Source organism: Lipophrys pholis (genome assembly GCF_963383615.2).
Source record: "Lipophrys pholis genome assembly, chromosome: 21".
Lineage (NCBI taxonomy): Eukaryota > Metazoa > Chordata > Actinopteri > Blenniiformes > Blenniidae > Lipophrys > Lipophrys pholis.
In genome coordinates, this window is record NC_137649.1 from 5700463 (window position 1) to 5713871 (window position 13409).

The 13409-nt window shown below is 42.7% G+C and overlaps 2 protein-coding genes across 3 annotated transcripts in view; both read left to right on the forward strand.

The window, feature by feature from the left end:
* Positions 1–496: 496 nt before the first annotated feature.
* Positions 497–5759, forward strand: LOC308126799 (uncharacterized protein). The gene is made up of 3 exons (XM_080491425.1): positions 497–716; positions 4020–4295; positions 4966–5759. The coding sequence occupies exons 1-3, from the start codon at positions 581–583 to the stop codon at positions 5595–5597; spliced, it is 1044 nt and encodes a 347-aa protein (XP_080347551.1). The 5' UTR covers positions 497–580; the 3' UTR covers positions 5598–5759.
* Positions 5760–6985: 1226 nt separating this feature from the next.
* Positions 6986–13409, forward strand: part of pex7 (peroxisomal biogenesis factor 7) — a 54511-nt gene continuing 48087 nt past the window's right edge. Inside the window, exons 1-6 of one of the 2 annotated variants that reach the window (XM_080491155.1) lie at positions 6986–7121; positions 8007–8173; positions 9226–9283; positions 9412–9562; positions 10105–10182; positions 10271–10379. In XM_080491155.1, the coding sequence (XP_080347281.1) occupies positions 8068–8173; positions 9226–9283; positions 9412–9562; positions 10105–10182; positions 10271–10379 (502 nt within the window). In that variant the 5' untranslated portion in view covers positions 6986–7121; positions 8007–8067. The remainder of the gene's footprint in view (positions 7122–8006; positions 8174–9225; positions 9284–9411; positions 9563–10104; positions 10183–10270; positions 10380–13409) is intronic. The other variant, XM_080491154.1, reaches the window with a different exon arrangement.

The following is a 13409-nucleotide window of genomic DNA, read 5'->3' on the forward strand; positions in this document are numbered from 1 at the left end:
ATCTGCATACATGTGTGCATTAATGTATGTGCACATACTTGAGTGAGTATTGTTGTTCTCCTGAACTAAGCAGAGCTCATCTGAAGCGTCAGCCGGCGTCCCTAAATATTGGTATATTTTCAGCAGAGAAGCCCAAAGGTCATTTTCTTTTCTTGAAAGGAAAAAAACAAGGCGAACATGCAAACTCCACACAGATGTGAACACATGATTACCTGTGTGTTTGTATGTCTTTTTTTCTAAAATATAGAAGTGAGCTTTGTTCTAAATATGGGTTTTTCCAGCTAAAGTTTACCTCATAAACTAGGTAACTATTGATGAATAAAGTATCATAAACAGGTTGCATTAAATATTGTACAAAATGCATATTGAAGCTTCATGAGAATCACTTTTTTTTTTAAATAAATGTTTAATAAAGCAAACGTTAAAACAAAAAGAAGAGAGTGGGATTAGTTCAGTTTATGCAAATGAGTTATGACGCACCGGAACCGGAAGTCCCCCCAGCTCTCTGTGTTGTCCCCTGTGGTCTCTCCGCTCTCTGCCGTGAGGCGGCAGATGCTTCAGCTCCGGGACTGAAACAGCAATGAACATGGAGTATAAACTCATCATGGCTGTGTCCGGCTTCCCGAGCCTGTACGACTCCAACTCGCTGACCTACCGGGACCTGAACATGCGCAGCGACGCGTGGAGGCAGGTGGCGGAGCTGGTGGGAGTCCCCGGTGAGTGCCTCCGCTTTTAACTGAACAAATACTGAACTGTCGCGTGAGGAACCACCGGGAGCTGACCCGACTCACTCACATGGAGGAGGTATTGAGAAACATTTGTATAAATATATATTTCCCAACATTTTATCAACAAAGAGAAAAGATCAAAACAGTCCGTCCCTTGATATCTTCCCCGGTGGCCTGTGCCTTCCTCCATGGAGCTCATTGGTTCCACTTTCTGGTTGGATCGTTGACTTGCTCAAGCACATTGTGAAACAACATCACAAACATGCATTTACCCCCCCACAACCCCAACACTAACCCCCAGCAGACTGAACTGAGCGCTCGTTTCAATGTTGCGCATGTTTTGCATCACTCTGTGTCACTTTATGTCTTTAGTGGCTTTTCTTTCCTCTATACTAGTTACTTTTGTGGCCTAACTTGTGTTGAATTGGTTTATGTCTCAGTTTTATCGTGTTGTTCGTTGTGGTGCTTTACTTTCACTTTGTTATTGTGTCTCTATAAGGTTGTTTTGCATCCATCCATAAATCCATTTGTGTATCCATATGTGTATTTTTTGATTTTCCGTGTTTTATCTGGTTATGTATCTTTTATTTCTTATTAAAAACGTCTCTCTCTATAACTTTATGGGTTAGTTTGTTAGTTTTGTGTATTTTCCAGTTTATAGATGCACCACTATTTTGTGTTTAATCGGTCTTGATTTGTTAATATTATTATTGTTATTATTTTTATTAAGGCCTTTGTTTACACAACGTTTCAAGTGAAAACATGGTTTGGTTACGTTTTGTGGATGTCTTTATACTGCGATGGTTTTTGGAGTCGTTAAAGACTCAGATTCCGTCTCCATGGAAATGGGGGAAAACGCAAGTTTTCTGAAGTACTGCACATGTGCACTAGGTATGTAGTAATTCATTTTTCTGCACATGTGCTGGTAGATGGACAATAACAACAATGTGTTATCACTTGAAACGTATAAACAGGGCCTTCGTTTTTTGTTGTTTTGTCTCTCTAAGTTCCTTTCTCTCTCACTTTGTGCCTCTTTTTGATGGTTCTGTGTGTTGTGGTAGTTTCTGGCCTTGAGTTGGGCTGTTTTAACGACCATGTGGGTTTTTTCCAGTTTTGTTTTTGATGCTTCCTGTCTGTTGTTGTGGTTACTCGATATCTCGTTGGGTAGTTTCCCGTTCTCCTTCGGCCATCCTTTCTGTTTTACGGCCTCATCTTTTGGTTTTGAGTAGGGATGCACCGATACCAGTATCGGGTATTGGTTCGATATCAGGCAAGTGTACTTGTACTCGTACTCTTAAAACTGCCACCGATACCACTTTACAGCAGCGCGTCGTACAGAGCCGTGGCTCTCGAGGTGCCGAGCTCCTCTGCTGTCAGTGAGCGGCGTCGGATATATCATTTAGAAGCAGTTTTTCATTGTCATTTTTTCACGCTTTTCATCGTAACAACATTGAAACTAACGTCACTTCCAGGTCTTGTATGGCGTTATGACCGCAGGCTGAGGTCTGCATGAGGCTGCGTTGCTCTTCGCTACGAGACGCTCCATTATTATTTTCTACCCACAGAACTTCTTTATAATGAAGCAACACTTTTGGTTCATCAGCAACTAAAAAACAAACCACATTAATTACAGCTTTGGTTTTTTAGCCATAAAATGAGCTTTTTAATGGCGTCATGTGAAATAGAACTTTAATCAGTGTGTTTACGTAGGTTGTCATTGGAAACGGCTGTACAGCTGCGTTCTATCATTCTACACCTCCATTCCTCCATGTTGAAGCATTTGATTCAGACACGTCCAGAAATAAAGTGAAAGAAGCAGAAATTCATAATGTAATGCCCAATTGTTGAAGAATCCGCCCCAAATTAATTCACCCGTTATTTATTTTTTCATGAATACAGTCCGTCTCCTCGTTCCTGTATGAGGCGCTGTCGGTGCTAAATTGGTGAAATCAGTGACGTATCACTTTTTGTTGTGACGCAATGACGTGGCTCTCACTGGGCTCCGTTAACGGTGGAAAAAGAACCGGTTCTTTGGCGGTGCTCATTTAAGAACCGGCCCTGAACTAGAACCTGGTTGTTTTTGGTGGAAGAGCCCCATATGTAGAAGAAGCCCTGCAGTTTCTGACAAAGTTTTATTGAAAGTACTTTTGTTCAATGTTAGTTCTCAGTTTATGACAAAGTGTTAACCCTTCCTGCTCCGGTCTCCAGACCGTGGTCGGAAGACGAAAGGGAGACCAACTTCTACTGTCCTCAGCTTCGGGGGTTTAACTCCCTCGCCTCACAGTCGGTGGAAAGCAGGACATGGTTTTCAGTTTCCGAGATGAACACTTGTTGTATTTATTTGCCAGTTAGTTTTCTGCAAATAAATGTGTGTCTTGGCCTAAGTATCGGTATCGGTGAGTACTCAAATGCAAGTACTCGTACACTACTCATTTTAGAATAAAGTGGTATCGTTGCATCCCGAGTTTTGAGCATTTCTGGTGGTTGTTTCTTGCAGAAGGTTTACAGGAAATGTCTTTTCATCAACGCTCTCGTCCTGTTTGAGTCTCTCGCTGTATATTTTCCACACGTGCAGGTTTAGCACGTCTGCTTTCTGTATTCTCTATTAGTTGTGTTCACTTCATTTTGCATCTCAGGTTCATGACTTTGGTTATTTCGTCTAGTTTGGGTCTCGTTTTCTTCTTTTTGAACGTTTCTATATCCTATATTGATCATTATTCTCCCGCCTGTGTGATTGATTGAATCTTATTAAGGTTTTAATGATTCTTGAAGGTGATTTATGCCTTTCACTTGTTTTCTTTGGATTGTTTTACGTCTGTGATCAGTTTCAGTGACATTATTGTCTTATTTCATTTTCATTGGTGACATATTGAGTTTTCTATGTAAATACAATTGTTTTTTTTTTAATTCTAACAGTAAGAGGTTCTGCACATTTCAATTAGATGAGAACATTTTGTCTTTCTTAACCTCCTTTTGTATCTCAATACATTTCTAATCTGTTTCTATTGCTCTCCCTCACACACTTTCCCGAGCTCTCTCTACTTTTCTTCATTGTCTGCTACTTGTCTATCGATCTATAAAGAGATCATAATCTAACAATGAGCCAGGACTCAGCCAGGAAAATCAATAGAAAATGTAAATTGTCAGTATAGCAACCAAACAGAATGAAACGGATGGAGAGGAGGGAGACGACCTCGGAGAGGGGGCACAGGGTGGCACATAACTCTGAATAAATCTATCAAATCTATTTGAATGACCTGAAGAACTTCATTGCGTTTGGTGTCCGCTCAGAGTCGGAGTGCAGGAGGAAGTGGAAGACGCTCAGAGACCAGCACCGGCGGGAGCGGCAGCGGGAGAAGGAGCGGCGAGAGAGCGGGATCGGGCTCCTCAACTACCGCCCCTGGAGATACTCGTCCATCCTGTCCTTCCTCAATCCGTTCATCGACGCCCGGGCGGCCGGCACCAACGGCTGGGCGCTGGACCCGCAGCCCTCCCACCTGCACGCCGCCGAGCTGGTGGGCTGCAGCACGACCACGGAGACGAGGAGCGACGACGACGAGAGCTACGGTGAATCAACGGCGCCGAATATCTGGCTTTAGAAAAAAGATGAATGCAGAGGGGGGGACGAAGACAAAGTCAAGAATTTAATTAAAGGGGTCATATTATACAGTTTTCCTACACTTTCTCATGAGTCTCGTTGGTCCTAAAAAGTTGTATTCAAAGTTTATTTGCCCGAAATCCAGATTTTCCTTGATTTCAAGCCATTTGAATATTGGCTCATGGGAGCTGCATTCAGAATCTGCTGTGTCTGTGTGAGCTGGACTGGCTCCGCCCACACATGCCCGTCTTAGGAAGAGGAGGAAATGCTTAATTTCGTGGTGCCATGTGCCAGAGCAGAGGTGCCTTATTGTGGGAGGAGTCAAAGGGATGATTGGGATTGGGATTGGTTAAACCCCCGATGACACTGTATAGGGTTTGATTTCTGATTGGCTGGTTGGAGCAACACACTTTTTAAAACCTGAAACAAGCCAGGGAGAGAGAGGACAGACTGTCTTCACTCCTGGGTCGTCATTCCAGGTATGAGGACGATTATTACTGTTGGAAGAATAGTAATAGAAAGTACATTTTCCATAATATGACCTCTTTAAGTTCACCAGACAATGTTTTCAAGTGAAAATGGAAAAATAGCTGTTATGAAATAAAAGCTGAAAATGTGAACGTCCTTGGTGTCTTTCAGGCTTCGCTGTGGCAGACGCCACCACAACGTCCTCCGACTCCATCCACAGGAAGCGGCCGTCCTCGGTGCACTTGGACATGTTCAGACTGAAAGAGGCGAAGCTGGAGGTGAACTCCGACGACAGCGCCCCCGCCGACGAGAGCCCGCAGCAGCACGGCAACATGAAGGACCTGCTGGAGACCGTGCTGCACTCCGTCACCTCGCTGGCCTCGTCGTTAGCCTCCTCCCACCCCTCCGGCCAGCAGCCGCCCTCATCGTCATCATGGAACTCGCTACGGCTGAAGATGGAGCAGCAGGAGGAGACGAAGCAGGTGGTCCTGTCGGATGAGGAGGAGGAGGAGGAGGAGGACGGCGATGAGGTGGAGGAGGTGATGGAGGCGGAGCGCCGCGCGGACTCCCCGACCCGGCCCAGCTGGGCGAAGAGGAGGGGCGTAGAGGCGCTGCTGGAGGAGTTCCTGCGGCGGGCGGAGGCGCGGGACGCCCAGAGCGTGGAGCAGAGGGACGATGTGACGCTGTTCCTGCTCAGCCTGGCCCCCGCCATGAGGCGGCTCGCGCCCGAGAAGCAGTCGTGGCTCCGGACCAAGATGCAGCAGCTCCTGCACGAGGCCGAGTTCGGCAGTGCGAGTTTTTAACCCCTCCTACAACATTTCATATGTTTTTATGACATTTCTACGAAAGACTGAAGAGTTTCAACCTAGAAGACGCTGGGACATATTTTAGGTCATACCTGGAGAATATTGTGTGCTTACTTCTTTTTGTGCAGTTTTTAATAAAAAACAAACATCCTGGTGCTGAAATTACTTGTTCTGATACTTTTGATGGAGAAAAGGAGGTGAACAGGACCAGATATACACAATACACACTGGATTTATGAGTCGGAGAACGATTACATTTTAATAAGCTATTATAAAAAAGTTTAGGCACAGTCACTTGTTAGATATTAAGAATTGTGTTTTATGTCTAATAATCTAATATACCTATAAAGAAACTATACAGAGGGAAATTTATGCTGTTAATCATCAGAATCAGTTAGTGGGAGGAAGATGCTCTATAATCTGGATGTTGGCCGACGTTCCATCACATGCATGACCATTTCCAGAAAAGTTGGGGAAATCTGTAAAATGTAAATAAAGGTAGAATTCTACATGTCATCCAAACTCAGTTTTCATCTGAAGATATCACAAAGATAAAATAAGAAATTATTGAAAACGTCAACGCATTTGAAAGTTTCATTTTGAAATTGGTATCATGAATTTCCCGAAAACCTGGAAAACACCCAGTGGAACAATTCATAACATATTTGTTATCTTTCATTGTACACGACTGGATGAATTTATTGATGAACCCCTGAATAAATTGAGAATTTAATCTTTAGCTCTAAAAGTTGTGTATTAAACAGATGGAAAAATGTTTGTTTACACAGTAAGTTGATAACGGCACAAACAAATTATTGGTAATATGCAGGTAAAGTAGTCATCTCTAGTCCGCCGGCTAGCTTAGTTGGTAGAGCATGAGACTCACAATCTCAGGGTAGTGGGTTCGTGTCCCACCTTCCCGTGGGCTCACCACCTGCAGGAAGGTTCTTAAATGGTGCATTGTGATCTGGGTGACAGTGCTCAGACTGTCACTCCCGCGACCTGGAAACGGATAAGCGGAAGAAAATGAATGAATGAGCAGTCATCTCTCAATCTGATAATGGTTCGATTCCATATCTCCTGACCATTTGTCCAAGTGTCTTTGAGCAAGACACTGACCCCCTAACAGGATGGATAGACCGCCTCACCTTGCTGCCACATCTGTTGGTTAGGGAGGGAAATTTCTCATTAGCACAATACTCTTTTTTTCTTGTCATATGTTAGAACAACTAAACGGCAAGAAAACAGAAAGAAAGTTCTAAGAAACGATCAAAATAAACCACTCTTTATTCCTCTTTGTACACAGTGAATCATTTTTCATAGAAACACTGCCATCTCGCGGCCACACGCCATATTGACTTAACATCCGGGTTCCTGCGTCAGCTGATCAAAACACGGAAGTGAAATGATATGAAAACAGCGTGAGCAGACGGAAGAGACTTCTTCGGATAAATTTCTCACTTTGTGGATTTATAAACACTCTTCCTGCGTCTTTTGACAATCGAAAGGTACGTGACACTGGTAAATTGACTTTCTGCTTCCTGTAATCGTCGCTTTTTAACTCCTTTCAATGGAATATTGCTATTGGTAATTTTGTTTTCACCTTTAACGTTGAACTCTGCTATATGATCGTTACCATGATGTCTGAATATCTATTTAATCTTCCAGTTCAATACATATGGGGGATTTGTATACTTTTAATAGCTTACATTTTTTGCTCAATGATTAAATCTGTGAAATGAGTCAAAAGTGATTTCAGACATTCCAGACCTTTTACATTTGGGCTAAGAATACAGAAAGAGTGTCAAGATTTCTTAAGAAACACAATTATCAGATTGGAGTAAAAATAAACCTCCTATTAATTCAGCCTGGTTAGAACTGGAGTGTAAAAATTGTTTAAAAACTTTCAGATTTGTTGAATTTTTGGTATTGTACGCATATTTTCTGCCACATAATTGCCAGAAAATACCAAATTCATATTACAAACTACTAAAGAGAAAGTAGTGAAGCTTGGTTCAGGTTAGCAGCAAAGAAAAACTTGTAAGTTTCAATCCAAAGGTTATATTGGCACTATTTTACCCGTCTGGCCCACTCAAGATGAAATTGGCCTGTATGTGGAACTTGAACTAAAATGTGTTTAGCACCTCTGCTGTAGAGCTTTTCTGTCTGTTTCCGGAATAACAAAACTACTGAACTGACATTTATTTAATCTGGTTTAAATCATTGTTTTAAAGCTCGATAAAAAAGCGTGATCTTCCCCTATGGAGTTCCAGTACCGCTTAAAAACTGATGAACACGCTGGTGTAAGCTCCAGTTCCTTGATTCCTAATCTGAATGAAACTAATGTGGAAGCTGAACGCGATATTTAAAACAAATGTTCTGTTTTTGTGATCCCTGCTACTTTAGGACTCTCCTGTCTTGAGGAATCAGAAGAGACGGGCTGCAGGCGCTGCCGCAGTTGACCACGATGAAGGTTTTTCGCAGTCCGGCCCGTCACGGTTATGCCGTGGAAGTTTCCCCGTTCCTACCGAACAGATTCGCCTGCGCGGCCTCGCAGTACTACGGGATAACAGGTCAGTGACCGGCCTCAGGTTTGGAGCATTTTCCTTCCTTCAGACGGAAGAGACATGAGGAGAGGTCAAAACTACGGTGGCTCAGACGGCTCAGCACGACGCACGACTTCTGAAAATGTGTTCTGTAGCTTTTCTTCCTCTAACAAGAAGGTTCACAGCAAAATTCACAACAGGCATTTGATCCTTGAATAAACGTCCAGGTTCACTTAGTATTAAGCAGTTCTCCTCTTCATGCTGTTCACATTTTGACATCGTGAGTCAACAGTGAAGCTGTTCTCAGATGGAAGAGTCCGCTGAGCTCAGAGCGTCATCAGCAGGTCGAATCCAGAGGGACTAGAAGAGTCACAGGAACACTAAGAAGTGGACTTTGTCTTTTTGACTCTAGTCCACACTGAACCCCAAACTGCTCCCCATGGATTGACACTGCCTTTAATTCACATTAAATGGAAGGACCTGCTCTTTCTCCAGACCTGAGTTCAATAGAAAACCTTTGGGATCAGCTGAGTCGGTGTGGAGAAGCTCGTAACGCTGAACCCAGAGCCTCAGTGACCTGAGCCTCTTCTGGAAGAGTGACGCCTCAGCAGACGTCCTCGTCAAGCTGGGATCGATGCTCAAAGTCACATGACAAGTTACCGAGACATTGAAGTTGTTTGTTGTGGTTTACCTTTCTCCATTGTTGTTGGTTTCTCCTTCATCAATGGTTTGAGGAGAGGAACTCATCGTTGAACGCTTCCACTTAAAAGCAATGACGACGTAATATCACTGTGAGATGGAATTTTTAAAAGTTTCCATAAATTCCACCGAAAAAAGCAAAATGTCCTGAGCTTCAGTGAGCATTTGTTGTGCCTTTTAACTTTGGTGATGGTAGCTTTGTCCTCGTGTGGACTCCTCCGGGCCACCGTGGAAACATCATCAGAAATGTTGAGGAGCAGCTTTCTTTGATCCTCGGCTTAACCAATCAGAGTGAAGGAGTTTCATGAGGAACTCTTCCTGTGTGTGTGTGTGTGCGTGTGTGTGTGTGTGTGTGTGTGCGCGTGCGTGTGTGTGTGCAGGCTGCGGCACGCTGCTGGTGCTCGATCAGACGGAGACCGGCGTCGAGCTGGTGAGAAGGTAAACGTCTTACGTCTAGATTCAACAACTCATGTACCCTTTTTTTTTTTTTTAGTAAAATGTTTGAGTCTTCTCAAACAATGTGTGTCGTGAGTTTTGAATCCTTCTCTCGCGTTGGTGTTCGTCAGCTGGCAGTGGGGCGACGGGCTGTTCGACGTGGCGTGGAGCGAAGTCAACGAGCACGCGCTGGTGAGCGGCGGCGGCGACGGCAGCCTGCAGCTGTGGGACACGGCCAATCAGGACGCTCCGCTGAGGACGGCCAAGGAGCACACGCAGGAGGTCGCGCGCACACACACGCACGCACGCACGCACGCACGCACGCACGCACGCACGCACGCACGCACGCACACACACACACACACACACACACACACACACACACACACACAAATAATAGTTCAATTAAATAGTCGTGTTTTAGATTTAATTAATTTCTTTTTTTACTGTCATTAGTTATTTTATCATGTTGTTCTTTCTTCTGATTGACAGTTTTTGTATTTCAAAAGAAATATTTAGATAATTTTTACAATTTCTATCTTTCATCTAATGTGTTCAGTATTTGTTTAAGTATTTAAAAAAAAAATGTAATTTCATATTTATTTTATTCAGTTGTTTGATTTTTTATTTCTCATCATTTTGCTCACTTGTCGCCTTAAAAGGAATCTACTTCAGTTTGATTTGTTCTAAATTAAATGCTCTTTATTATTCACTGCCTCTCTTCACGCCCTGTTTTGACCTCGTTTCCTCTCACGTTGTGTCTCGTCATGACCCCGCCTGTCGAATCCAGTCTGATTGAACTGAACGGACTCGTTGTGGTGCAGGTGTACGCGGTGGACTGGAGTCAGACCCGAGGGGAAAACCTCATCGTCTCTGGATCGTGGGATCAAACCGCCAAAGTGGTCAGACCTCCTCCTGTCGTCTTTTTTACCCGTCGTGTTCGGTTCCTTCGCGTCTGAACAGAGTCTCCTGGTTTGTCTCCGCCTCCAGTGGGACCCGACCCTCGGCAAGTCGCTGGCCACGCTCAGAGGTCACGAAGGAGTCGTCTACAGCACCATCTGGTCTCCACATATCCCAGGATGCTTTGCTTCTGCCTCAGGTGAGCCCTCACTTGCTCTTCAGATGTGGTCTCGTTCACATTTTGAAGTATTTCACTGTCCAAAGAGATGCTCCTGCTGATTAAAATTTTACTTAAATTGTGACTTTTAAAGCAAGATTGTAATTTATTTTGCAATTATGAAGAAAAAACTTTACAAAACAAACATTGCATCCATGTTTTCAGTTGTTACAGCCAAAAAAAACCACTAAACTCTCATGGCAAGTGAAATCTAATGATTAAAAAAGGGTGTAACATGTAAGGGTCCACTTTAAAATTAGATTTTAGAAGAATTTAGATTATTTTTTATTTGTCACATACACATACAAGTAAATCAGTTGATAGCAGTGACTGTCCACGAGGCTACATGAACACGAAACAATGTCAAACTAGGCACAATAAGTAGAATACAGGAGAAAAACACAAACCTCCCAACAAAACAAGACAAATTCAACTCAACTTTATTTTAAAGCACTTTAAAACAACTACAGCTGAACCAAAGCGCTGCACATAAATAGACATAGTCATAATACCCCCAAAGAGTGCAAAACAAAGAAGCAACAATAAAAAGTCAACATTAAAAACAGGAGCAGAGTTTCGAGAGGCGTTAAAAGCCAACGAATAAAAATGGTTTTATAGATAAAACTATAGTATAAGAAGCACAAACAGGCCAAATCAACACTCCCATAGAAGAATGAAATCTTGTGCAGCCTTATTTTCCTCCATTTGATTTGTTTATAGTCACATTTCTAAAGTTTCAGGTGGGAAACTAAAAAATGTCCTGCAGGTAAAGTCGAAGTGACACATGTTTTAGTTAAATATTTTATTTAAACAAAATTTTGAATAAAGTGAAATCTACTAAAGAGAGTTTATTCAATTAATGTGATTCTGTGAAAACCACGTGGCCCCACCACGGAGGGGCCGGGGAGCCACAGCCGCAGGCTGCGGACCTCTGCAGTGTGCTGACGTGCTTATGCCACAAGGGGGCGGTGTTGCAGTGTTGCTTCAATCTGTGCGAGTTACAGTTTAAAATCTTTAATTCAAGCCTCAGGTGACCATACTGTATGCAACTTTACTACTGTTCAGGTTGTAAACAGGGAAACTTGGGCGAAAGCGAACTTTCATGTTCAAAGTTATTGAAACGTCAATAATAAATTCTCAGTTTTATTCCCTTTCTACTGCAAGTTTGTGAATAGTTTTGTAAAACAGCGCACAAAAAATTTTGGGATGCGCAAATTGAGGTAATGTTGACTTGTCAACAGCCCAAATTATTTCAATCAAACTTTTAAGTCAGAAACTTAAAAAGGAAAATGACTGAAAAACAATGTAAAGCCGCTCGTGGGCACTACGGATGCACCGCAGGTGTAAATCAGGGGGCAAGAGAAAGAGCACTGTTATTTGGAAGGAGAAAGTGTTTGCCTTTATGACATCTCAGCTTCAACATATTTAACTTCCAGAAATACAAACCACCTGCTCGCACCTCGCTCCATTGAGGATTACATCAAAATAAATAATTCACAAGACAATGTAGAGAGTTTGAACCCAGAGGGAGCGCTGGAATCGTCTCCTCTGCCTCTTTATGTTTTCTAACTTTATCGGTGGGGGGGGGGGGGGGGGGGCGGAGCCGATCAGATTGTGGCTGGACGGGCTCAGCGGCAGGCAGCTGTCTTCGGTTTGTGGAGCGCACTGCCAACAACTCGCCTAACGACTTTAGGTTAATTGGTTTGCGAGAGCGAGCGGAAATCTCCGATCAGATTTTTATAAGCCGGGAAGACGTTAAGCTCCTGTTGCCCTCGGGGGGGCAGTTCTGGTTCTGGCAGTGTGAACCCTGTAGCAAATAATGTTGTCGTAAATTGCTCCATTTTAAAGGCAATAAACCCAATAACTTGTAATTAAAATGTAAAATACAGCCATAATTAAGAGAATGATCTATATTTATAAGAAAATTGCACTAAAATTGCAAAGCAATCCTTTATATGTTATATAAGTGGCTGCAGTTAATACGTGCAAATAAATGAATTCCAGAACAAGTAAACAGAAAAAAATACAATCAAATATGTATATATAGATGACAAATTAAAGATAGAAAGACAAAGACAAAAATAACTTGCAAGTGACTTAATTAATGGAAAATTCTGATTGAGTCAAATATTTAATGTCGCTGATTCCTGCAAACCCTTTACTCTGCTTGTGACCATATTTGGTAACTTCCTGGTTCCTTCTGCCCGGGCAGACTTGAACCAGCGACATCCTCACCGTGAGTGTACAATTTGAACCACCGCTCACCCAGTACATCAAGTTATTGGACTGTTATGATTACTCAGGGAGAAAAACTTTACCTGAATAGTTTCAAGGAGTTAAACCTAATAACTGAATAAAAAAAAGTTTTTTTGTACATAATGTATTGCAAATGTTTTCAGGAGGTATTTTTTCACGCCGTTTCAATGCAAATGTGTTGATGTTGAATACAAGCGACGTCACTTGAAATCTACAGCAACAGATTGAACATTTCTATCAGAGACATTAACAAGTCAAAGCTCTCGTGTGTCGTCGTCCTGACATCTAAATAAAGGTGAATCTGAACGTCCTTTACCGGCAGGACCGACTTACTTTCTTACTTAGTTCTTCACTTACAGATTTACTTACTGATATACTAGTTTACTTAGTTATTTACTTGCTTATCTATTTACTAATTCACTTACTGATTTGCCTGTTTACTTATTTATTTACTGATTTACTTGCTCACTGATTTACTTTTTTGCTGATGTACTTACTTATTACTCCCGGGCTACCTTACTTGTTTACTGATTGACTGATTGGCTTTCTCACTTTGACTTACATGGGAAACATAAACGGCCCAAAGCAAATGGCCCGTCGTCGTCCCGACAGTATAAATAAAGGTTGATTTGAAAGCGGCGCCGTTTCCCAGCAGGACTTGAGTGCTGCGGCGTTCCGGAGCTCCTCAGATCAGATAAGTGTGACTCTGGACTCTCGGCGCTGCAGCTGAGCCTCCGCCTGGTCTGAGACCCAAAG